The sequence below is a fragment of the Phalaenopsis equestris genome, unplaced genomic scaffold (genome assembly GCF_001263595.1).
Source record: "Phalaenopsis equestris unplaced genomic scaffold, ASM126359v1 Scaffold206200, whole genome shotgun sequence".
Classification (NCBI taxonomy): domain Eukaryota; kingdom Viridiplantae; phylum Streptophyta; class Magnoliopsida; order Asparagales; family Orchidaceae; genus Phalaenopsis; species Phalaenopsis equestris.
The window spans coordinates 78,261-104,909 of record NW_018225623.1 but is presented as its reverse complement, the minus strand read 5'-3'; the positions used below and the strand labels follow the sequence as shown (position 1 = coordinate 104,909).

The 26,649-nt window shown below is 33.9% G+C and overlaps 1 protein-coding gene across 1 annotated transcript in view; it reads left to right on the top strand.

Moving 5' to 3' along the window:
• The first annotated feature begins 723 nt into the window (after positions 1-723).
• LOC110036424 (transcription initiation factor TFIID subunit 13) overlaps positions 724-26,649 on the top strand; it is a 66,831-nt gene continuing 40,905 nt past the window's right edge. The window contains exons 1-3 of the mRNA XM_020740865.1: positions 724-1,039; positions 2,222-2,327; positions 19,919-19,956. Of these exons, the coding sequence (XP_020596524.1) occupies positions 2,225-2,327; positions 19,919-19,956 (141 nt within the window). The 5' untranslated portion in view covers positions 724-1,039; positions 2,222-2,224. The remainder of the gene's footprint in view (positions 1,040-2,221; positions 2,328-19,918; positions 19,957-26,649) is intronic.

Here is a 26,649-nt window from a genome sequence, read left to right as displayed (position 1 = left end):
TATATATATATATATATAATTTTGTAAGACTTCAATACTACTTATGAATAAGCAAGCATGTGACTAAAGTAACAAATCGTGTTCCATGCCATAAAAATAGTCAATGTTAATTATTCAAGGAAGAACCCTGATTTTTACAATCAAAATAAGGGTAATATCTCACAAATATGCATATTTAAATTAAAAAATGAAAATTGGGTTAGATAATTATAATATTTAAAAGAAAAATTAATATTATTGATACGTATAAGATATTTATAAATTATTTTCTATGTAATTATGCAATTAAATAGCCTAGTAATTACAAATAGCACTCCCATCATTGCTATTTATAAATCCAACACCATCTTTCATTTTTCTTCCAAATTCTCATTCAAATATCATAATTTATGGAAAAATTTATTCCATACGGACACTGCATGTAGAGATGCATGCGGTGTCCGATCTATATCGTCAATTACCGATCTCCACCGTCTGATCCAAAATTTTTTTTTTTTTTAAAAAAGTGGACCCACCGAAATACATCTTTACCTTGATCGACAGTGTGATCGGACACCGTATACATCTCTACATGCAGTATTCGTATGGAATGATTTTTCTAATTTATGTCAACAATTTCAGATATTTTTCATTTTTATCAAATTCCCCGTAGTTTGATCATGGCTCGTGTGCCGTTCAAAAAATTCATTGGGTGCTAATTATATAAATAGCAATGAACTTACTGCTTTCAACGTAATCATCCGAAAACTGAACCGGTAGCCAGCGCCAGTCGGTTTCGCGGGGCGAATTCCGTAGGTCGAGCGGAGCAGGAGAGCGGACCCTAGGTTGGGAAGGGGCGAGCATGTACACGAAATCCAGCACGAGACAAGGAGAGGGCTTGCGGGCGTCATCGTACTTGAGGTTAGGTGCGGCAGAGAACTTCAAGGTTTTTTCCGCACTTAAAGATTAGGATCCAAGGTGTTTTGACGGCAAGCACGAGTTTGTAGCGGAGGAGAAAGAAGTCTAGGTTTTTTACTTCCTAGTATTTTTCTGCTGAAAGGTAAGCCCAACTTTAGATTTTTTTCTTTTGTGTTTCAAACCTTGGAGAAGTTGGGTATTGGGTTAGAAAAAAAAATTGAGATTCAGTCTTAGTTAAAGGAGGAATAAAGGATTTTATTCAGCTAATATTTATAGGAAATCTATTGAATGTATCTTGAAATTTTATAAATTCATCATTTACAATGACTCGTATTAGTAGCCCATATAAGTATCATGCGTTCCCTTTTAGTCGTTTTTATGTTGCGAGCTTATGCTGAAGGGATACTTTGTATAAATTATAAATGAGTAGGATTAAACAAAGATAATTTGAGATGGGAAAGCTTAATAGTTATATTATGAATAACTAGTGGCTATCTAGTTGGAATTAACATTGATTGGAGTTTATTTTTCTTGAATAAATTCTTATATATGAAATATCTCTAGCTATATTTATTCAAGAGATTTCACATGAATTTAGTATCAAAGATAAAGTTGTTTGTTATTTGTGCGTGATGAACTTGATTAGAATTGACTATAGATGTGTACTTGGGCTTGATATTTAAAGGCAATGTGCTAAAATTTGGATGGTTGTTAGTTGGAACAACTAATAACCATTAGATTTTTAGCATGTAGCCATGCATACATAATTGATTTAGAATTGGATAATAAGCTCTAACTAATCTAAAAGTGAAAGTCACTTTCATTGCCTAATTAGGCTCTTAAATATAATTTTATTGTATTGGTTCAATATTCCCAACTTAACTGGATGCAAAGATTAAATTATTATTCAACGATATAAGAAATAGTTTACTGTTGTAGTGCTCTTATCTTCTAAGTTTTCTTATTAATTCTGTGTACATCTAACTATGTTAATAATCGATGAAAAACATGAAAATTAATAATAAATCCTCGTCTGACAAAAGTTGTGATTGTATTAAGTATAAATTTAAAGATTTATGATTCCTTATAGTGATTCTTAGACATTTTAAGATGCGCTTAGGTATGGATTAATTTTAATGAATTTTGTTGTATATATGTTCTAAGCATAAATTTGGGCTTGGTTTATTCATTACCCTGGTTATCATATGTAACTTTCTTTTTGTTGGTCTCATTGTGCTAGGATTATTATTTTTAGTATGTACTTAAATGTCATTAAATTTGCTTGATATAGCTTTTACATTCCATGTTTTTTCTTTTTTTCTAGGTAATGCACAATTCATCATCAGGGCAGGCTGCAAAGCCAAAGGCAGGTTCATCTCAGCTATCAGAGACTTCTTTGAAGCGCAAGCGTGGAATGTTTCAGAAGGATTGTGAGTTTCATAGACACATTTTTTTTAGATTAAAATTCAAAGGCACTTTCTTATATGTTGGACTTATCTTGCTATGGTAATAAATGATTGAATTTTGAATATTTCAATTCTTTTGCATAAAGAAGTTAGCATAATTTGCAACTACTACTTGAGGCTCCCAACGATTGCAGGATTGAGGGAGTTTTTGATTCATGAACTCATCTTCTAGCTTTAATTGAGAGGTTGTTTTACTGGTTGGAGTTAGTGAGCTTTTGGTCACTATGAAGGAATCCTAATACTACACCCAAACATGCCTCCATCATGTTTTTTTTTTTCTGTCTTCTTCTAGCACTATTTCATACAAATAAATAGCACCCTTAATGATGAATTTAATAGATTTCATTAAAAAAAAGCTCCATGGTAGACTATTCTATTATATTTTTCTACTTTTCTCTCTTTCGTTATTTATCATTGTTTATTTAATGCTATCTATGGTGCTGAGGATAGGATTGATATTGTGTTGAATTCAAACAAACTCCTTTCAACTAGAAATCAATAATTTTAATTTTGGTTTGAGCCTTAAATGATCAATTTCGAGTCAAGCATTGATTGAATTCTAGTGAAGCCTAATGATTAAATAAATTCAAGTTCTAAAGTGATTAAATGTCGACCATACATAAATTTATGTGAAATGGATTAACAAACACATATCCTTATATATATTTAGAAGCCCAAGGGAAAATATATTAAAAAGAAAAGGGTACAGATAGTTTGTATGAATGAGCCCAAATAGGTACCCAACCACACGATACAACACAAAAAAAAAACAAAACCCCAAAATAGATAGTACTATAAGATCAATCGGGACGACCTAATTTAGTTCTGCCTCTGCCTCTCATTCTCGGAAGGGAACCGACTAATAAATTGGTGAGGTATGTACCATTGCCCGAAGTAACCAAAGTAAGATTCCTTAACTCAAGTAGATCTCCATTCTTCTTCTTCCTTCTGTAAGTGTAGACCTGCCATTCCTCATCCGAAGATTGTTGCTCATTCGGATGAGGTGGTAGTGCTGTAGTAGAAAGATTGCTAACAGTTGTACTCACAATAGGTTTTAGTGTATGTGAGATATGAGTTATTGCCTCTACCCTGATACTTCTTGAAGATGAGAAGCTGCAAGGTTCTCATGATTATCAGTCCATGTAGGTAGGGATCCTTTAGTGCTGTTTTCAATAGGGTTTGAAAGTGTAGGTTGCTCAGAGCCATCTAACCTCATATCATTCGCAAATACATTATTTTTAGGGGGGTCCACAGGGGCAATTAAGTCAGACACCAAATCCTGTCATGTGGTAGTTTTCTCTCGAAGTGGAACAAATATGTCCAAAGCAGTGGGGTTAGATCCATCCTTATTCACTTGATTTTTAGATTTCAAATTAGAATGAAACTTATGACATTTATCAAGGGTATGCCCAAACATTTTACAACGAGAACAATAAGGAGTTCTATGCTCCATGACGATTTGTTGCCAATGTCCATTGTGAGTTATGCCCAACCAGACTTCAGTAACATCAAGTAAAGTAATATCTCTTTCCACAAGTATTTTGACCCTAGAAGGTCTGGTCAGGTTGAAAGTGGGTAGATCTAGCTTCATAGGGTTCCCAAGTATGACCCCAATAGAGTAAAGAACCTGATGATGAAAAAAGTGCAGCTTGAGACCAGCTAGACTAAAACATACCGGTATAGTAGGAGATTCATGATTGAGGACAAAATTAGGAGACTGCTTGAGTAACTTCATTGATTTGCCTGCAATGTTAAGATATTTTTTGGAGAAAATCTGACTGTAGTCTTCAACTACGGTTAATTGAATTAACACATGTCTTCCATCTATAAGCCTCACTTTTCACTTTCTCGCTAGTTTGAGAGCATCAAAACTTTTCCTGATAACTTCAATAGGCGGGTGCCCTCACTGAAATTTTCCAATTAGAGCGAACTTGAATTTCTCATTCAGGGTTAAAATTTCTAACTTAGAGAAAAAAAAAATGTTGTTTTCCCACTTTTACTACTTGCATTCTTAATAAAGAGGCTGTCACCTATACCATCATGATACTCCTTATAACTTGAGGGGAAGACAACTGCCGACTCCATCTGAGGATTACCCACCACGTGGACAAATGAGGTTTTGCCAGGTTCAACTGCAGAAGAAGGGAGCTCCATTACAGCAGGGAAAAGCCCTGCCAAGTCGAGTAGAGGGCAAAAAATGTCGAGTCGAAGACGGTTGGGGCGAAGCCGCAAAAATCGAAGCCGCGGAACAGCCGCAGCTCGACGAGGCCTACGATGACGGACAACAGTTGCCCAGAAAGCACGAACCGCAGAAGGCGGAGCCTCGACGAAGCTCGAAGACGATGGAACAGAGGAGCCAAAGCCCTTCGTCGTCGGGCTGAAACGATTTTGCCGAAGGAGAAGCCCTTCGTCGTAGCGAACGAGAAGACCTTCGTCGCCAAGCACAACAAAATCAATGGATTGAAAGCCGAAGGATTCAATGCCGGGAATTGCCATCGGGCAAAACTTAGCAGAGCTGCCCTCCACCGACGCCATATATATATTATGTACACGGTAAATAACTCTTATCTTCCTTGGGTTTGGATATTTTTATTTTATTTTATTTTTTTTGTATTTTTATTTTGAATTCTTGTGATTGTGAGATCTTTGAGTTTTATGTTATTTGTGGTTTATATATGTTGGATCATTTCTTTTGTTATGGTTCATGTTGGATCTTTATGCTATTAGGTTTGGTTCTAGATGTAAAAGTGGTGGTTCGCATAAGTTTGGTGGCAGATTTGGGTATTTATTTAATTATCTTTTTGTCTCTCACTCTTATTCTTATAAATAAGGTATTTTTACAATGCAAATCGTTTTTATTATAAATAACAAAATGAAAGACCGAGTTTCAACACTTTGTGCATCGTTCATTGCCGAAATGAAATGCTTCCGGAGTGAATGTGGTGGAATTAATAATTGGCATAGTACTTCCTAGGATTGAATGATTTTATTTTCTTAAGTTGTAACAATCTTCTTATCGTTTAGTAACATTTTTATTGAAATATATTTATTTTCCTTTTCTTAGAATCAAATATATTATTGTCCAAGTAGTTAGCTAGGTTGAAGAAACTATCAATTAATATTAAGACTTTTATTTGCAATTCTCTTTATATTTCATAATGATCCATCTTGATTATTCTTTGCAAGTATTTTATTAAATCAAGCTTAAATTTGAGGTTCCACAACGCTTCTAAGTGATTTATTTTAGATTTAATATTTTTTTTATTTAAGCTTAAATTGAATTTTCTTGTGATGATTTAAATTTAGTCCGCTTCATTTATTATCGTAGTGAATCTAAAGTTTTGTTCAACATCATATTTTATACTTGAGTAAGTTGTTCATTGGAAAAACTTTTTTTGTGTATTGATTTTTTATTGTTCCATTTTTTGTCACATTATATTTTTATTTAATTTTTAAAATAATAAACTAATTTATTTTATATTGAAATTTTGTAGATGTGATTTTAATAATATGTCAAGCCACTCCTTTTTTTCAAGTTTATCCAAACTCATTTGGTGCCCATAAAAATAGCATAATTTTTATTTTGTTGTTTTTTTGCAAAAAAAGAATTATTTTGGCCATATCATTGTTATTTTACATCTTAATCTTATGTTTAAGTTGCCTGTTTTCATTTAGTTCGATATTTTCTACAACCTTTCTTTAGAACTTTTTATTTATTCCTATTGGTTGTGTACCAAATTTGCAAATTCTAAGGAGCTATTACAAATCATGCACTTTACTCCACATATTTTATAATTACTTGGAGTGGTCTTTTGTTTGAAGGTCCAACACATGACCACATATATTATAATATTTTACTTTATTTATTAGAATTAAATGATCTTACCTAGAATTTTTAACAAAAAAATTTTTGATTGACAAGTCTGCCAATTTGTCTTTAGGTTGGATGCTATTTAAAATAACCTTAATTAATCTTCCATGAGATACTCTAATTCAAGGCACCTTACTTGAGTATAGTTAAATGAACCCACCCATTAATCCTAATACACATCTCCCTTCACCCTCACCAAGGTTACAAAGGAATTGAGTTTTCCTTATAAATGGCTTTTGAATAACATAATATGGATGAGATTCCATTTTGACTTCATAATTGAGCTAACAAACCTTTTGGTAGGCTTGATGGATATCCCCATCAACCCCTTTCATGGGAGTAATATCCTTATCATTATGAGGAGCTTTGACTAATTCTATGCCATCTAGAAGCTCGTTGAATGTGACTCGGTTGGTGGTATCGCAAGAAAGGTTGAGGTTGATCCCTTTTACTTTTGATATTCATTTGCGCTTAAAAGATTTTTTTTTATTTGCTTATAGAGATAGACCACTATTTTGATGTGTGAGAATCATTAAGTTAGGATTGCTTGCACAAAGCTCATTGGCTATGCCAAGACCCACTGAGTTAACTTAGGGCCATAACTTCAAGTATATGGCAAATCACATGTTGAATCTTGGGATGAGCGAAAGAGTTTTTTATGTAGAGGTATCTTAGTCTAACATTTCATGATTAGCTTTTGATACTCTTGAGTAGACATTCTAGTGAACATTTTGAGCAATATCTGAAGCCCATTCTACAATGCAAATTCATTAAGTTTATCTCCTAAGCCCAATTGACATTCTCTCCCAAGGAAAAATTCGTATGTGGAGCCTCTGGCTTCAATTGCTTCATTTAAGGCAGATTGGTAACTAAGCAAGCAATTGATCGCATAGGAGTATCCATTTGGATACCACTGATCCATTAGCCGGAAGACTTAGAGATTGATAATGTCAAGCGTAATTCATATGGCTCACGCCTGGATGGATCATGCCGGATGACCTACACATCATCCTGGTATATTGTCTTCTAGCTAATGCATAAAACTAACACCAGTTGAAAATTTACCAATATATTCCACACTTCCAAAGTTAAGATAAATCATTTAAGAAATGATAATGATAATTATTGCCCTGGCTAGAATGAAGTTCATATGTGAATGCCATCCACAGTATGAGGTTGGTTGGCTTGACATGATCAACATCTTTATTACCCAAAGGTGCTTTTTTTTCTGCTAAAATACACCATTATTTCTATCGTATATAGTGTGATGCCCTCCCCATAAATGTTACATATACTTGTAGGTATGCCATGGCTAAATGATTTCAACATCGCTCACTTAAGGCATCTAACTCGTCTTTAAATTTGGAGGCAAAAGTGTTATTTTGAATTTGACTAAGGGTCTGTTTGGGGCAGCTGTTGATTATTTATAATCTGCTGTGATATGATAAGCATATTATTCTGATAATCTGATAATCTGCAGATTATCAGAATAAGCTGGCTTGCTGTTTGAGACAGCTTATTCAGAACAGCTTACTAGGAGCTGTTGTTGGATAAATGACAATTCTGCCCCTATTTGTTCCCTTAATTCTAGCACCATTTGCTTCTTAAACAATTCCAAACTGTAATTGATTGATCTACGCAAAAGTTTAATATTGACAATCTCTTCTAAGTTCTAATTTCTTCCTCCCCGACATAATTAATAATAAAAAATACAACTTTGTAATTCCACAGCTTTCTTCATTGATAGAGGTAGAAGACTTGCCTGCCCCAATGGAAGAAAATTGACTGACGAGAGTCATGTTAACGAACAACCTCTGTTCCATCTTCCTGCTTCTCTTTGGAGTTCGCAGGAGGGATTCGACGATTCCCAAATCAATGCTCAGCTGGACTAGTACCACCGCCCATATCGCCAATAACCTCAATTTCCCCATCCACGAATGCTGTTTAGGAAAGGGAGAAGAAGAAGAAGAGAGAGAGGGAGAGGTGATGGAGAAAGTTTGTCTATGGGAGAGGAGTTAAAAAGAAAAAGCCATACATTACGAATCAGAAAGGAAAATTAAAATGCTGGGGCTCGCAGGAAGGAAGAAGAGGGATATCGGGTATTCTTGCACCGATCTCAGCGAAGGAGAGGTGGATCGGCGAGCCGAAGGGTGCCGGGCGAGGCGTGCGATTCTCCTGGAAAGGGCGCCAATCTCCTGGGTGAGGCGTGCGATTCTCCTTGAAGGAGCGCAGATTCTCCAAGGGTGAGGGCGTGGGGGCGAGCTGATTTACGATTCTCCAAGGGCTGCGAGGGAGCGAGGCGAGGCGACGAGCGAGATATGCGAAGGGGCAGCACAGAGATTCTTTCTTAATCGCAAAAATCATACGCGGGACGCAGAGGGCGTCCAACTTGCGAAACCATGAAGGAAATCGCGATAAAAAAAAGCAGCGACACAAAAAATTTAGACCGAACGCGATGTTCAAATGGGGTGGCGGCGTTTTCAAAACGCGGCCGCACCCTATAAGCTGCCCCAAACGGGCACTAAGTATGTTTTAACTGTAAAATCGAAGGAGTCATTTTCTCTTAAAAATTTCCTTTTAATTTAGTCATTTAGAGCTTAAGTAATGTTGTCAATGATGGAATCAAAATGAAATCTTGACTTGAAAAAGATATATTTGGGTTAATTCATGTACTGTTTTGATTGGAATCGGGATGGCTTAAGTGATTTGAAAAAAAAAATAGGTAGATCTCAGATTTTCTTGAGTTGGGTGGCTCAATCCAAAAAAACCTTAATTTAGAATATTATTTATTTGTTGACAAACTCATATGAAATTATAAATTATTATTATTTTTTTAGAGTTATGTCCAAATTAAATAATCATATTCATTTGGTTTGGGTTAACATTTATTCGTTACAACTTAAAATATTGTTTATGTTGGGATTTTGACCCATGTGATAAATAAGTCTGGTTGGGATTTATTGTATTTATGTTGGGCCATTTTTTTGGTTTAGACCTTAATGCAACCCTTAAACATGAGTTGGCATCCCTAAGCTTGAGCACATTATCATTGATAATGTTATCTATACTTTCATTATATTAGAATCCTCTTTGATATTTTTCATGAATGCACTACCCTCACATCAGAGATTAATCAACTATTATTTTTAGTTTCAAGGTGTGTCTTGAGGAATTCGTTAATGAACTACCATTTTATAACTGGTATCAAACTTGCCATATATTTAATGCATAAACCAACCTTTTGTAATCTACCCTATTATTGAGTGGAACCACTTAACATACCAAGCTAAAGATTGAGGTCAATGATGAATCATATAAGGGTTTTATTTGTGGGAGTATGTTCTCTTGTGCTATTTTGGATCTTCCTACTCTTAAGAAGGGTGGAACATGATACATGTGCATTGATTGTTTAACATTATTATAATTTTCACAACTCGACCCGAGTTTTGTAATTAACCAAGCAGGGTACAAACGGTCGGGTTGTGTGAAAAAAATTTCGATATTCATATTCTATAACTTGTTATTAACAGATGAAAGAACCACAAATCCAATTAATTAAAACAATATATTTAAATTTACCTTGTAAGTAGTTTTCCACATCTTATATAAGTGTTTTTTCTTTTTTCGCTCATCTTTTAATCAACTAATTAAAACAGAAAAATAAGTTTAGAACAATAGTGAGCTAAACAAACAGTGGATACTCATACTCTTGAACTACAACAATGCAACAACAACAAAGCTTTAATCCCACTACGTGGGGTTAGCTACATGAATCCCTTTTCTCCATTACGTTCTATTTAGTGTCATATTTTCACTTTGTTCTAATAAATTAAGATCATTTTTTATACAATAAGCCCAAGTCTTCCTAGGTTTATCTCTGCCATTCTTAACATAAGTCAAATCTAAAACATCTACTCTCCTAATTTTATCATCAGATGGTCGACATTTAATGTGAACAAACCATCTAAGAAGACTTTCTCTAATTTTGTTCGTCACTGGAGCTACACCAACCCTATCACGGAGATATTCATTTCGTATTTTGTCTCTAAGTGTAAAGCACTCATCCACCTAATCATTCTCATCTCGACAACACTTAACTTAGGATTATGCTTCTCTTTTAAAGACCAACATTCAACGCCTTAGAGCATTGCAGGTCTCACCATCATCTTATAAAATTTTCCTTTCAGTCTAAGTGGTACTTTTTTTTATCACACAAAAGGCCCGAAACATTCCTCCACTTCAACCAACCAACTTGAATTCTACTATTAACATCCTCATCTATATCACCATCGTTTTGAACAACAGACCTCAGATATCTAAATCGTTCACACTTTTTAATAATTTGATCACCCAAAGTTACACTTCTGTCACTGAAGTTAATTCTACTAAAATTACATTCAATGTATTCAGTTTTAGTTCTACTCAACCGAAGGCATTTAGACTCCAATGTAGACATCCATAATTCAAGTTTTTCCTGGGTTTTTTTCTCTTGTCTTATCCACGAAAAAGGATATCATTAGCAAAAGCATACACCAAGGTACATCCTCGTGTAAATGTCCAGTAAGACCATCCATAACTAAAGCAAAAAGATATGGGCTTAAAGTCGATCCCCGATGCAATCCAACAGAAATAGGAAAATATATGGTCAATCTTCCTTCAGTTCGAACGCAAGTAACAGCTCTAGTATAAATATGTTTAAGGTCCTCGTCCTCGTGTAAATGTCCAGTAAGACCATCCATAACAAAAGCAAAAAGATATGGGCTTAAAGCCGATCCCTGATGTAATCCAACAGAACTAGGAAAATATATGGTCAATCTTCCATCAGTTCGAACACAAGTAACAGCTCTAGTATATATATCTTTAATGAATTGAATATCAACACCTTTATTCTTAAGAACTCTCCAAAGGATATCTCTATCATAAGCTTTTTCTAAATCAATAAAAATCAAATATAGATCCTCCTTATTATCTCTGAACTTCTCCATCAATCCTCTCAATAAATGTATAGCTTCCATAGTAGACCCGCCCGACATAAATCCAAATTGATTATGAGAAATCTTAGTAATACGGCTTAACCTATGTTCAATTACCCTCTCCCATACTTTTAAAGTACAAAAATGTGAAGGAAAAAAAAATAATATGCATGCTAGTTAAATTATTAATAAATCAATAGAAACATTTAACATATTATTCAATGAATCTTATTATATCAATAACATACCAATATTCTTTTATATCTGTACAACCATCATAGGAGCACCATCTCAAAATTATGTCAATTAAGACACATCAATATAAATATCTTTTTTCATATACGTGCACGTGTACCTTAGTGTACCCCACTAGTGCCATCAAGGGGTGACTCCATCATAGTCAGTCACGCACATACAAACAACCAACATGAACATATGATTCTTGTGCTCATCACATTCAATTCAATATACTATATATATAACAATGACCATGACATGATAGTAAATAACTACAAACATTTACTTTCATAACAATGTGACCAATAAATAAAAGAATAAATCAATCAAAATAAAACTTGTGCAAGTATCATTAACTGTAAAATGATTGAGAAAAAATAAAATATTACCATATTTTAAAAGTACGAGTACTCACCCTAAAGTTGTATGACTTGTTTCAAACACGTTTAATCTATGCCTCAAATAGTTAGCTGCTTACGATATCGTGAGAATATGACCTTAAGAATATCATGAATTATGCTTTATCAATCTCTTAATTACTTATGTAACTTTAATTGGGGATTTGAAGCTTTATTTTAAGTATTCATGTTACTTTAATTTGACTATCAAAATTTCAACTAAATCAACATTTATGATTTTATTCAATATCCAAAAATTTTCACTCAGATTTTAATAAGTAATTATAAAATTTATTTTCATATTTCAAATAAATCTTTCATATTATTATTATTATTATTTGATTTATTGGTATTACATATATATATAAACCAAATATATAATATTAAAATACAAAACTTATAATTCTTACTTTACCAAAAGCTCGGCCCGGCTCAACACCTGCAGAAATTTCATCTTCCTTCGCACACTAGCTTCTTCTCTCCTCTTTTTTTTGCTCTATTGCTTCTTTTCCTTCGCATGCTCAACTTCATTATTCCTTCACCTGCATGCTAGGGCTTGGTCGAGATTCCACTACACGCGATTAGACTCCGGTCGCAGAAGAGCTCCTTCCACAGGTTGCCTCTTCCTCCCACTTCTCCTCGAAACTACCCATCTTCTCGACACGTCTTCCTTCACAGAGCAACGAACTCCTCCCTCCCTCCCAAAATCAGCCCGGTCTTCTTCCTTCACACTAGTCGTTTGTCGTCTTCTCTGCCTTCGCACGACACGGGGACCCTGGCGTTCACTCCCTCCCTGTCGACTTCCCAACTCGACGTAGCAATGTTGTGATCTTCTTCTTCCCTCAAGCACAGTGCAGGAGGTCACCGTGTGGTTGCTTCGGGTAAGAAGATACGTAACTCCTTTTCCCTCCTCTGCTCTCTGATCGCATTCCCATCTCTCACGCGATTTATGGGGCGAATTCCCCCCTTCGAAGTCCGGACCCCTTCATTTCCTCTCCCATATGTTTGGTTTTCCTATTGCTCGCTTCCTCCTCCTTCGACTCTCCGTTGCCCAACTTCTCGTTTCTTCTTCTTTTTGATTTTTTTTTGTTTCTCCTCCGGTTAAAAAAAAAAAAAAAGGATGTTAAAATAATATATTGATAATAATTTTTTATCTCTTGATTAGATGACATGCTTATCATGATGATTGGATTACAAAATATGTACTCTAAATTAAAATGCGTGAAACTGATGAGTGGAAGATAACTTTTGATATGAATGATAGCCTCTATGATTGAGTGGTTATGCTTTTTGGCCTAATAACTTGACTTTATTCACGTGTTTCATGACGCGTGATTCAACCCTTTATTGTTATTTTTTTGTTGTCAATTTTGATAATATTTTGATTTTTATTAAGATTCATGTTGATCACATTAATCACTTGGTTTTGTTGGCCCTTTGTCATGAAAAACTATATATTCACACGAAGTCCAACTTTATGATTTTTTTCGTGATTTTCATAGGCTATGTAGCTTCCAACAAAGATATTAGTTAATACTAAGAAGATTTGAGAAATTAATAATTGGCTTATGCCAACCTCTATTCATGATGTGTAGTTTCCACGGGTTGACCATATTTTACGGGAGATTTGTCAAAACATTCATCATGTTAGAGCTCCAATCATTTTTTTCATTGAGAGCGGTGAGTTTAGGTGGACCCTATTGCTTTTTAGACTTTGGAATGTACCAAAAAGCATTTAGCTAGTGAACCTATATTTGAAATTGCCCCGCTTCAATGCATTCTTTGAGATATATTATGGCATGTTAGCTATAGGTATTGGTGGAGTATTTAACCAAGAACATGCAATAACTTACTTAAGCAAGATGCTAAATGAGGCATGCGAAAGATTTTCTAGCTTTGTGCCTATGCCAACACTTCTCTTATTACAAGAGTTCATGCTCTATAAGGAACATATAAATTTTATGTATTTAGGCTCTTAACATAAACTAAACTTGTGTCATGTTAAGTGGGTATATTTTCTTCAAGAGTACACTTACGTTCTCAAACACAAGGTTTGTGTTGAGAACAAGGCAATTAATGCTCTAAGTTGGACACACTATGAGTGTTTAGTTGATCAAATTTGATAATAATTTTCGACTATCATATTTTTTGATTAATTATATTTATGCATCATTATCTTCGTAAGAATCAATCAACATTTTGATTGTCAAATTTGGTGTCTCTTTTGTAGGTACTCATCTTTGTATACTCGATTCCTTATTTTATGACTTTCTCATTGACTAGTAGCATTCAGGTGGAGCATCCACCATTTTTAGATTAATAAACTATTTCTTTTGGCCAAAACTCAAGCAGGATGGTAATAGCCAATGAAAATATAAATTTGATGGTGATTCATATAAGATATTTATTAAGGGGGGGTGGGCGGGGGGAGAAAGTTTTTATTAAAAGTTGACTAGAGAGATTTCTTACAAGAACTCTAAGGAGCTACCAACATGAAAATTTGGACCATACAAGATTGCATGGGTAATAATTGACAATGCCTAGGGGTTAGATGTAACTTTGGATATTCATTGTAGCTAGATTAACTCCGTCTTGAGAAGCTACTGGCAACACTTCGCTTCTCTCCCCTACGTTTCTGTCAACTCCACTTTCTTCATCTCCTAAGTTATTGGTGACTACCCATGCATCTATTCTCACACTGATGTCCTTGCTTACCAGCCACTATGTTTTCAAATTCTGAGTGGATTTTTGATGACCAATTTATTACAATTATTGACGGTGAATCTGAGTGGATTTTTGATGACCAAATTATTTCCATTATTGACGGTGAACATCAACATTTCTTAGCTCGATGGAAAGATCTCTCACCTCTTGAGGACTCTTAGTAGGCAATTGAGGAAGTGGAATTATGTATTGATTTACTTGTGGGCTATCAAATCCTTCATTTGTTAGAGTTGAATTTTTTGAGGCTGAGAGTGTTCATGTAGGGAATCACAACCATCATCATCGTCACATAGCCTAGATCATGCCTGCCTAGGATATTCAAAGTACATTTTTCATTTGTTTGTAAATTTTCTTATATATTTTTATTTAAACCCTTATAGTTGTTGGAACTTTGAGCTATTGTATTTTTGCTCTTATATGTTCTACTTTTTTTTATATCATGGGCCTTTATGTTATTTGGTTTGGGTGATAGATATGAAAATATTGGTAGTACTAAATTCAACATGATCATCAAAAGTAAGAGGTTCAACTTTAACCTTTCTAAAGATATTTTCATGTGGGCATTCATTGTGCCTCAGGATGACATAAAATTTTTCAAAGCTTTAAGAAAGTTTCTTGTGGTAATGGGGATATCACTGCTGTGGAAACCTTTGATGAAGTAGCTACTACTCGGCTTACATCTCAAGCTTTGCTGGAAACTCATCCCCCGGAAAGCTCAATCTTTTTGTTGTATGGTGCGTGCGTTATGTTTAATAGACAATTCCTTTCACGATCTTTGTGCTGGATTCTTGTGTAAAATTACTGCTGACTCAATTTTCAATGGTGTCCAAGCTAATTTAGAATTATGGATAGGCTTATTAATGGAAGAGGGTACTATCCTTTCATTGTTCTTGTAGACGAAGGTGATTGTCCTCATGTATGTTTTCATGTGTTCATCCTTGCTATTAGTGATTTCTATGGACGGTAATGGCGCTAATGGAAGATAAGTGGAAATTAAAGTTTATACTGTAAATTTCTGACTATTCTTTGATATTTAACCAATGGGAATTTGAGAAGGTTTTATAAAGAAAGGTTGTAGAAGACATTAAGTTAATGAAAATTTAATTCTCAAACAAAAGATTTTGTATGTGATTGACAATTATATGGCCAAAATCTTAGAAGTAAAGTGCATAAATTATATATGAATGGGAGGAACCATGCAATTTTTTTGAGCATCGATCAAGTTTGAATTTAATTTGAAAAAATTGGAGTGACTTCATTTATATTTGAAAGCACATCCACATAATTTAAAGCAAAATTGAATTCATCTGGCATTTAAAAAAATATTCAATTAGCAGGTTTACATAGAGAATGCAGAAATGAAAATCTGGACACAATAAGTTTACCTATGAAAGACTTGATTTAATACCAAATATTATGTCGAAAAACTATTTTTTCATTATGATAATAGATTTAGATGAATGGTTTTAGCTCTCAATAAGAAAATTTACTATAAACGTAAAGCGAAATTTACGTACATGCCACCTAATTATTATGTATCTGCATATCTAACGCCTAAAGTTTGATATTTACATTTATAAAACTTTGGTGTTATAAAACCTATGCATGAGAAGGTGAATTTATGCATGAGAAGGTGAATTTCACTTATAAAAAGTTATTAATAGTGGTATTTTTGATGTGATGTGAAAGATTTGGGTGTTATGCATGTAAATATCAATTTTTAGGTGTTAGATATAGATATGTAAATATATAAGAATTGTGTGGTATGCATGTAAGTGCTCCAAACTTAAATAACTTTGAAACATAAATTTAAAAGAAATGTTTAGATGCACACTACTCTCAATTTAATCCCATTCATTGATGCACCTGATCATACAATCCTTAAATGTCGTATGATATAGAAATAAATTTCATGAAGAATGAGGCATATCTACCCCAATTAGAGGCGAAAGGCAACAAAAATTTCGAACAACCATGGATAATACTTTGATTCCACTGCATAAAGTCTCTAAGATGAAGTCAATAAGCACCACCAAATTCCATTACAATTAATAAAGCCAAAATCCGTCAGCCAATAGTTCCACATTAATCAGCTCGACTTGAAAAAACTTTGAGTCCTTTGAATTGAGCTTTGGATATTCATAAAACAAATATGACCTTAAATTTCTTATGTTTCCTGCAAAATAATCAATAAATCATCACATGCAAATCTATCATGCCAATGCACACGCCATCACTGGAATCCTCCATCAATATAGTGGGCATCCTTTCATCATTTTGAATAGCCTCAGAAATCATTTCAAGATCAAAATTTTGTGGTAAAATTTGGCAAATTAGCTCAAAACTGTCGTGGCATAAAAGAAATCATTGTAATTCAAAAATAATTATATGCTTTATTAATCCAAGTGTGGTACAAAATAGATTTATGATAGAATGTAGACTAACTAGGAACAGTTAAAATTTCAAGGAATTAATTGTAAGTTTATGTAGTAAGATCAAGCAACAAACTATATTGATATAATATTTTAAAAAAATAAATTTGTGCAAAATTTAAATGATTTTGCCTTGAGTGCATTCAATTTATTGAAGATTCCCAAGGCATCAAGATGTTATTGCCAAACTTAAAAATCCATTTGCCTCATGTTCACATCAACTTAAGCATGCAGTTGTCTTAATTATTAGCTTGTTTTTTGTAACTATCCTCATGCAAGTCATGCATAGGCTGTGCTAATGACTATGCATATAACTAATTTGATATGAGAGAAGTAATAAACTGGCTAAAGTACTAACATGCATTCTACAAACAACTAATAATAGCTTGTAATTAGATCCAAGAGAAGAAATGCTAATGCAATTCCAGGCAAACAAATCACATAATTATGATGTTTATGGATATATGACCTCTCCGAAGAAAAGTAATCTAAATGGCTTAAAATTAGTTGTGATGAATTATGCACTTTTAGAGTTGACAAACTAGATAAAAATTTTAATTTTTAGGTTACTTTTGATGCTACTGTTTTTAACAAACGCTTGAAATATTAACTTCACTTTGTCCTTGCCATGAGGCTCTTTTTATGAATTAATATGCTATTAAACCATGAACAAATGAAGTCATCTCCGGTCTGATTATCTAACATTGGAATAATATTAACAGATAATTCATCCAAACTTGCTTTTCTAGATTTACGGATATAATTAATTAACTACATCATATCTGATTGCTTTTTCATCATATAGATAAAGGTTCAGTTTTGATTAGAATTCATATTCAGATATGATCTTATGCTCGATTGGATGATCGATTGCAGATGCAGATTTAAATTCATAATTATCAGATTTAGATTCATATTTTATTTACAAATCAATTTTGCTCATTTAAAACATCCTCTAATGAATATTTGTGAACTACTGTTTCTTCAATAAAATTAAATTCAACTATTCATGATTCTTGCATTGGGGCATTTTCAATTGTCTTTAGATGAGTTATTTTTAAATTTTCCTTGGGAATGAACACTATTGCAACATTTCTACTATATACCTGTAATTTCATTTGATGCTTAAATATTTAGATAAAACTTTTGATAGTACATTTGGTGAATTATAGTTTTGTTCATTCTTAGATTTGTGCATAAGAGTTTCAATGAAATAATTTGTGATTGCAAAATAGTCCAAGGGAAGCCATCTCGTTATAATGCCCATAATTTGCCTCAGTGCTTAATGTTGAAACTCAAAGCCTTTGATAGTATTTTTGGTAAATTATACCCTTGTTCATTCTTATGTGCTCACATAAGACCTTGAATGAATAAAGTAGTGATAGGAAAATCGTCCAAAGTTAAATCTTATGTAGCTACATGGCTTGTAAAATTTATATAATATTTAAACGTGCTGGAGCGATTTTGTTTACAACTCTGGAATTGATTATGCATTTCATCCCGTCATTCATCAAATTTTAAATATTTCTCATTTAGCGTATGTTTCGAGCTTATTCATGGTGATATTATTTTACTAGAAACACTTTACCAAAATAATTGAGCACGTCTCCCTAAATTTGGTTCAAAAAATTTCTTCGAAATCAAATTAATGATAGGATTTAGAGATGTGTTCTAAATACTTTGATGCACCTTGAAATTTTCTAAGATCATATCTCTCATTAAATGTTGGAATGTAATTTTGAACTTTACGATTATCATGTTGTCATGGATTAGAACCGTGGTTTATCAAATTCTATTTAAGTTTCATCATTAATTAAAATTTTCTGACTGATCCTATTAAAATCTTAATTGTAGTTGACATGATGACTCAACCTTAACCTTGAATACTATTATGATTTAGAAAAACATAGGTTAGGGTTTCACTCCTAAGCAAAGCTATAATATAGCTTTTAACTTTAAATAGCTTGCACATAAATTCGCCCTCCCACTGGTTGTTTGCTTGTGACCACATGATCTATAGTGCCATAAACCCGAAGCAGCTTATGCCTATCCTGGAAATCCCATGCTTCAAAAACAAATTACGCAAAAACCTAAAAGACGAGAAACTGCCCCAATTGGCAAAGAAAAAGCCCAACAACAATTCAAAACTTCTAACGATAATTCCAAGTCTCCACCACTCAAAGTCCTAAGATATAACCATTAACCAATTCCAAATTTCGGTACAAATAATAAAACCAAAATCCACCCAGAAGTTACACACCGAAGCATATAATAAATGACATAGTAGGCCAGGTGAAATCGCAAAAGTTCACTTCAAGCTTTAGACTTGGAATAAGGACCTATCGTCAATGGAAATGTGAATTTCATGGAAGTAATTGATGGTATTCCTTATTCTAAGGTCATATTAGGCCAGTTGCAATTGCAACATTTCTCTTGAAGCCAGAAATATCTACATATGATATGATTCATATAACTTTTTCTCCTTCCCTTCAGAGTATTTAGCATGATTTGATGTGCATTAGTGAAAGCATTTCTTGAAGTTACTCAAATATAAAATAACAATACAAGCTAGCCCATGTTTCTTACGATGACAGTGCATTTGATGCTTCACATCAGACCATTTTACCTTGATTTGAAGTTTTTCTTCTGCATCTCTTCTTCTAGTCATCTCTGGCTTTTCTAGCATTTCGCCAAGTATATATCTTTTAGTGCCATATGGGGAAAGCCCATTGATCTTTCAATCATTTCCTCTCTTAAGCATGGATCTTGGCATGTTACATGAAGATTACTAGCTATTTTCAGATGCTTCTCAATTAGCTGCAAATGTTTTCAGATATATATGTTTTGTTTTAATTGTTAATATCTTTTTTTTTTTAAATAAATTAATTACTTTATTCTTTTGTGTTTTCTTTTTATGCAGTGCAGCACATGATGTATGGCTTTGGAGATGATCCAAATGTAGGTTTATCTAATCCTGATTTATAGTTTTTTTATTTATACAAGCCATTTGTTGTTCTATTCTATTAAATAAGATTTAGTGCAAGGCTTGAAATATCATTTATTTTCAAATTTATTGCTTCTTTATGCTGAAACTCAAAAATGCATGTTTATCCATCTAATTTAGATTTATTCTTGAGATGAGATTGTCAACATTCCTGTCCGAAGATTTTTCAAGAAGTTAGCACTTGAAAGGGTGATTTCCATGCATTTCATGCTTAAAACAAATAGGTTTTTGCAAGTCTTTCTTCTATTGTTAGAAAATATTTTAAGCGTGAATGTAAATTCACTATTTATTTATTTTTCTTACCCTTTTGAAGTTGGTTTCACCATTATGGTTTTTTTTACTTTCCCACTATGATTATTTTTTATGATTAGATAGATGATGTCGCGATGCTGTGAAACACATGTCAACCATGTAAATATATGTATTCCTCAAGTAATATATAGATTTGAGTCCGTGTATCGAACTTGTTAATTTCCACAATGGGTAAATATTCTAGTTTACTAGTCTTAAGTTTAGTTTGAAGAGTTAAAATTTTGGGAGTTTGAAAGTGACTAATCCTAATATTTGCAAAGAAATAGAATCCTAAGTAGAAAACGTAGAGTTTTCTTTCAAGTGAAATATTCTCCCCTGAACTGACCTAAGAAAATTAGATTTAACCAAGTGATTCAGTTATTAGTGACAATCAGGAGCATGTTTTATCCTTAGCCATTTTCAAGATCATAAAAACCCTTGGGATTTTATATTACAATTTAGTTTCCTAAAACATGCAAAAATTCTCAGGACTCCATGTCTCCCTTTGTGATTACACTATCCTAGCAACAATATTCCTTTTCTCCTAAGAGAGTATGCTTTAACTTAATTTTTCTACTAAGTTTTATTTCTAAACTCATGGACCACCATAACTTTTAATAGATTAACTAGTCAGATTGAAAGGAAATCAAGTGTAGAAAGTTAAACATCACTATTCCACAAGATTAAATTAATTACATAACATGGTTAATATCTAGTTTCCTAGATTATCAATCCTAGGGAGGAAAATGAAATCTAAGTGCTACTCATGATCAATGTTTTTAAAAGCGTGTATGTAATCACGCTCCGCATGCGGCGTGAAGCGTAATGGGCGTCGCCTACGTCACTCCACTGTATTGCAGTTCAGCTGTGCGAAGCACACGGTTTGCATTGAGTCGCCCTTCAAAGCTCGATTAAAGGACCGACTCGATCTAGTTAACGTGCGAGGAAAATTAAACCTTATATTTTAGTCTTCTGTTCGATGGATCAAGCCACTGGAGTAAATTAGACTAGGAGTACCTTCAAGCTTCAACCTTCGACTTTTGACGCAGAGAGTAGAAGCTTTGATTGTAGGAGACACTTGTTGTAGACACTTCGTCCTTCGGCCATGGTGGTAGAACCTTTGATCGCATCGACAGAAGGTTCCACCGTAGATGCAGATGACAAACGCTTCGACTGCAGTATGCATTTCAATCATTTGTGAGGACTCGAGGGCTTTGACATCGGAGAATGGTGTTATGTATGTAAATGCCACATATTTTTTGGTTTTAATTCGACAAATTTCAATCGTCGTGTTATCAAGACGTGAATTAATGAACTAAAATAATTCCTTTAATAGGAAGATTTTCATACATACCACTCAATTCGTATCATCTTGTGTAAATTGAAGGGTGGTATGTATGTAAAAACCCGTTATTAGAAGGGTGGTATGTCTGTAAATATGCATGTGATATTTAAATGCCCTGATTTTTGAATAGATTATATTTTAGTTGAATATTAATCATCATTCATTTAATTCATGATTTTATTCTAACCTTGAATTTATTTCAAGATTATATTAATTTTCTATAAAAACTTTGGGTGGTATAAATGTAAAAAAGTAAAGTCCAGATGTTAGCTATGTATTTACATGGGAATTGGGTGGTGTGTATGTAAATGCCCTTTTCATTCATAATAAAAGAAAACCTTTATAATCATAATTCTCTTTATATTATAAGAATTTGAATCAAATGTGATAAATTCTATTCTTAATAATTAGAGGCCGTTGTTTGTGAATATAACATTGAATTATTGCCGTATTCTCTGGAATCACATGAGTACTTCACATAAATCTTAGCTTTGCCAATATAATATGTTGTTATCGATGAATTTCCTGACCAAAAAAGGGCTAATATATATAGTCAAATATATATGGCGTTGGCGGTTTCATGCGTCAATATATATTCCCTGCTTCTTTGATTCCTTCAGTTTTACGCGTCACTTGTTTTGCGTGCCCGACGATGAAGAGTCTCACGCCAGTTTTGATTCCTTCAGCTTCAGCTTCATCGTCTTCCTCCTCCTGTCGCCGTAAGTCTCTCGTCACTGTTACGAGCCGGGTGTAGCTGTTTTTCGCACTTCGTCCTTCCTCCTTCGGCTTCGTCTTCCTTTCTTCTTGACGCAGTACTATTTGCGTTGTTTGCTGAATCTGGCCGCAGGGTTTCTTGCGTGCACTCCTTGCATGTCAAGATGGCCTCGGAGCTCCGTTCTTACGCTACCGCTCTTGCCGGTGATAATCCCGCTCGCGTCCCTATTTCGTGTAAGTTCCCGCAGCGATACCACGAGACCTTAGCGCTGAGCGTTGACACCTGATTTCTCAAAAAAACGTCCCGTAAAAATGGTAAGCCTGCAATCTTTCTCTCTGAGGACGAGATCTCCCCCTTAGCTTCATCCTGCTGGCTGATTTTAGTTGGTAAGTTCCTCTATGGAAACCCAAACTCGAGCTAAGTTGAAAAGATTTTGAGCAATTGCGACTGAAAGGAGGATGGTAGGTTGGTAAACTGGACGGTAGACATATTCTTATACAATTATCATATGAAGAAGACTATGCCCATTTGTTTGCGAGAAGACTCATTCAAATTGATAAATGTGTGATGAAAGTTTTAAAATAGATAGTCAATTTTGACCCTCACACCGAACCTCTACCATTCTTGTATGGCTACGCTTCCCGGGTCTGAAATTCCATCTCTTTAATCATGAGCTTCTCTACTCCTTAGCTATGGTTTATGGTAAACCCCTCAAAACTAATATTCTTACAATTAATCTGAGTCGGCCTTCTGAAGTCAGAGTTTTGATTGAACATGACATTACTCTACATTTTCCGGGGGAAATTTGGATTGGCTCACAGCACCAGGGTTTTTGGCAGTGGGTGGAACTCGAACAGTTCCCACTTTACTGCACTCACTGCCGTATGTTTGGACACTCTCACTCTAAATGTCATCATTTGCACCCTCATTTAAAACCTCAGAGTAAAGATGTTAATGGGCCTTCTACCCCAACTCACACCTCTCCCTCCTCCACCCCTGAGGGCAATCCACAGGCTATTAAAACTTTGGTTGAAACGCTATTAGCTCTCATTCCAACAACCGAAGATCCCCCATGACAATACTGTTTCTGTTTCGGCGATTGACGTATTGCTGGATGGTTTAGCTGGGCAACATACAGCTTCAAACCTTTATGAAGACCATACTGAAGGAACGTTACCTACAAAGGATAATGTCCGGTCAGATAATCAGGAGAACTTTGAAGCTTCTCATCTTCAAGAAGCCTCAGGTGCAGAGGAGATAATTCATACTTCACATATCCTAGAACCTACCATTGCTTCAACGGGTGACAATCTTTTTATTGCGGCTCTACCACCTCATCAGACCGAACAAGTTTTAATTGTTAGTCAGGCGCAAGAGGCTCGTCAGATTATACATGCTCAGCAATCTGTCAGCCAATACACTGATCATATGAGCTAATATTCTGATGAGGAATGACATGTTTACACATCCAGAAGGAAGAAGAATGGCCTACTCGAGCTTAGGAACTTAATGAATTGTACATTGATTACTTCGAGTAATGAGATAAAACACAATAATTTGTTAGTTGGTTCCGTTCCTAGAACTAGAGACAAAGGTAGGACTAAAGTGGGTCGTTCCCTATCAACTTGATTCTGCGATCTCGCAGTTTTGGTTTTTTGGGCATACATGTATTTCCTTTTTTGAGACTTTTGTGTGTGTTGTATACCGTGTGGGTAGGGTGCCTTTTTGTGCCATCTCATACAACATATCTTTACCTTTTCTTTTTTTTTTTAATATATTAGCCCTTGGGATTTTCTATATATATATATATATATATATATGCATGCGCGCGCGCGCGCGCATGCCTGCGTGTGCGGAGAATACATGTGAGTGAGAACTTCATATCAAGATAGTAGGTATATTTAATTCATTAGATCTTTAGAAAAAAAAATCAATTTTATTCGAGAGCAAGGATGTAAGATACCGTGGGCATTGTCGATCCCGCCTCACGAAACCCACCATTTGATCAAACCCACCACTAGCTTGCAAGTGAATATCTTATATTATTTTTTTTTATTCATCTAATTCATATGATATTTGAATGAGTTTAAAATATATAAATTGTAATTAATAATTTGTTTGTGTTTGAAAAAAGCAACTTAGGTATGGTTAATTCAAATGGAAAGAGGAAAGATTTAACTTGGAAATATACAAAATTAAAAATTGAATCGAACACTTTGTCATATATGTATTTCTTGTGCTAGGGAGATAAATGGGAGCATATCTCGAACCATGGACCACTTAATTGGTCCTTTTAATACATAAAAAAGGAGTAATGTTGTCAAGTGTAAGAAAGTACATTCGAACGTATGGGATGAGTTGCTTGCTTATTAAGAAAGAGTACGGAAATAAAAAAAAGAATTTATTTATGAAAGACAAGAGAAGGTGGTTGATATAATTTAATAAACAAATATTCAACCGCCCTTATACTGTGATAAAAGTGGATTTGAATCAAGCTTTGGATTAGAGAGTAATAACATATCTAAAGGCATGTTTGGGACAAGCTATGACTGTATGAAATCTAAGTTCAAAAGTTACCATGGATAATCTGCTGTTTAGAACCTTGCGTCCAATTGTTCTGTTTGAAAAAAAATTAGTTTTGAATGTGTCGCCTATAGATAAATGTTGGCATTACCCCTTTTCTCATATTATATAGAATTCATAGTTTTTATAGGTATATGTAATTCTCGTATTTAACTGTATTATATTAAACAAACAAAATACAAAAGTAAACTCAAATTTTAATTGTAGAACCAAGAGTTGCAAGGGATAATTATAAAGAGATAAAGTGATTTGACAATCCAATGAACCTGGGCGACTTGGTTTAGACAAGAACCTATTTATTTACACTTAACTAATATCATATAACGGAATAGCAGCCTTGTCCACTACAGTAAATAATGACTAACTAATAACCACAACAATCTCACAACCAAATAATAATCTAGCCCATCCCATGCAAAATAATAATTTAGAGGAATAAGCGAAGCAAATTGGCTGTCCATGACTGACAACTAAGCAAATTCTATTTGTGAAACCACAATTTCAAGCTGCCGCAAACTTTTTCATTTCTCACAGAACGCATAAAAGTAAAACTAAAATTAAAGAACATAACATATAAATAATATATAAGCACACTTAGCATTTCAATTATCCACCAATTACAATACATAATACTCACTTATACAATGAACTATATAATGCTAAATCAACCATTAACTAAAGCATCAGTGATTTGCTCTTGTAACTTAGCCATCTCATCAACATCTTCTCCATCGCCTATATAAGGGCTGACAATATCTATCACCGATTGCCTCTATCGATATTCATATGTTTCAGAAGACATTAATTCGTTCTCATTTGCACTTGTGAAGTCAACACTAAAACGTGAATGCAGACACCGTATGTAATTACAACAACGATAATTTTAACCTATTTCAAAGGAATATGTAGGCATATCTCGTAGAATTATCTTTTTTTTCTTTCAAACTAAAAACTCTCTCAATCATATCTCATAATGATGAGCGATGTTTATTAAACATCTCTTTTATTCCCCACACAATTTGACTAAGATCTTTTGAAGTCTGAAATGTGATATTTAGTGATGGAAAATGGCTTAAGAAATCCTTATTGTAATAAATATCCAACATCCACTAAATAATATTTTTTTTGTTAAAATAGTCAATAGTTAGTTACTCTATTAAAACTTAATATAATGCTTACTTGAGAGTCAACAAACCTTGATGCGGAAAGAGAAAGTTATGCGGTTGAGATTGTGTTCCAAACTTGAAGATTCGACTATCATGAGCACTGTCCTGTCAACCAATCATGTCAAAATTAAATTAGATATTAAAGTTGCATGCTGTCATTATATTGTGTAGGTGAACCACAACGTTCAATATATGAAACCTTATTAATATTTGGTACACATGCATCTAACATGTCCCATTAATAACACCAATATAATCTTATATCACATCATAATCAGATTAAAATTCAAAATTCTTTAAATTTTTGAAAAATAAGAATGATTTCAATATACCTTGATGTATGACATATATCGATGATCACATGATATTCTCTAGGAATATTTCAGGAAGTTGGATCTTCAGGTTTGAACTTCAGAAGACATACATATCAAAACATTCAAATCAATAGAAAAACATCTACTGGTGATTTTAGGTGAGTTTTGAAATCTCTCACAAGCTAAACTTATAGATTCATAATGCGATGAAATATAGTGTTATAGTTAATACC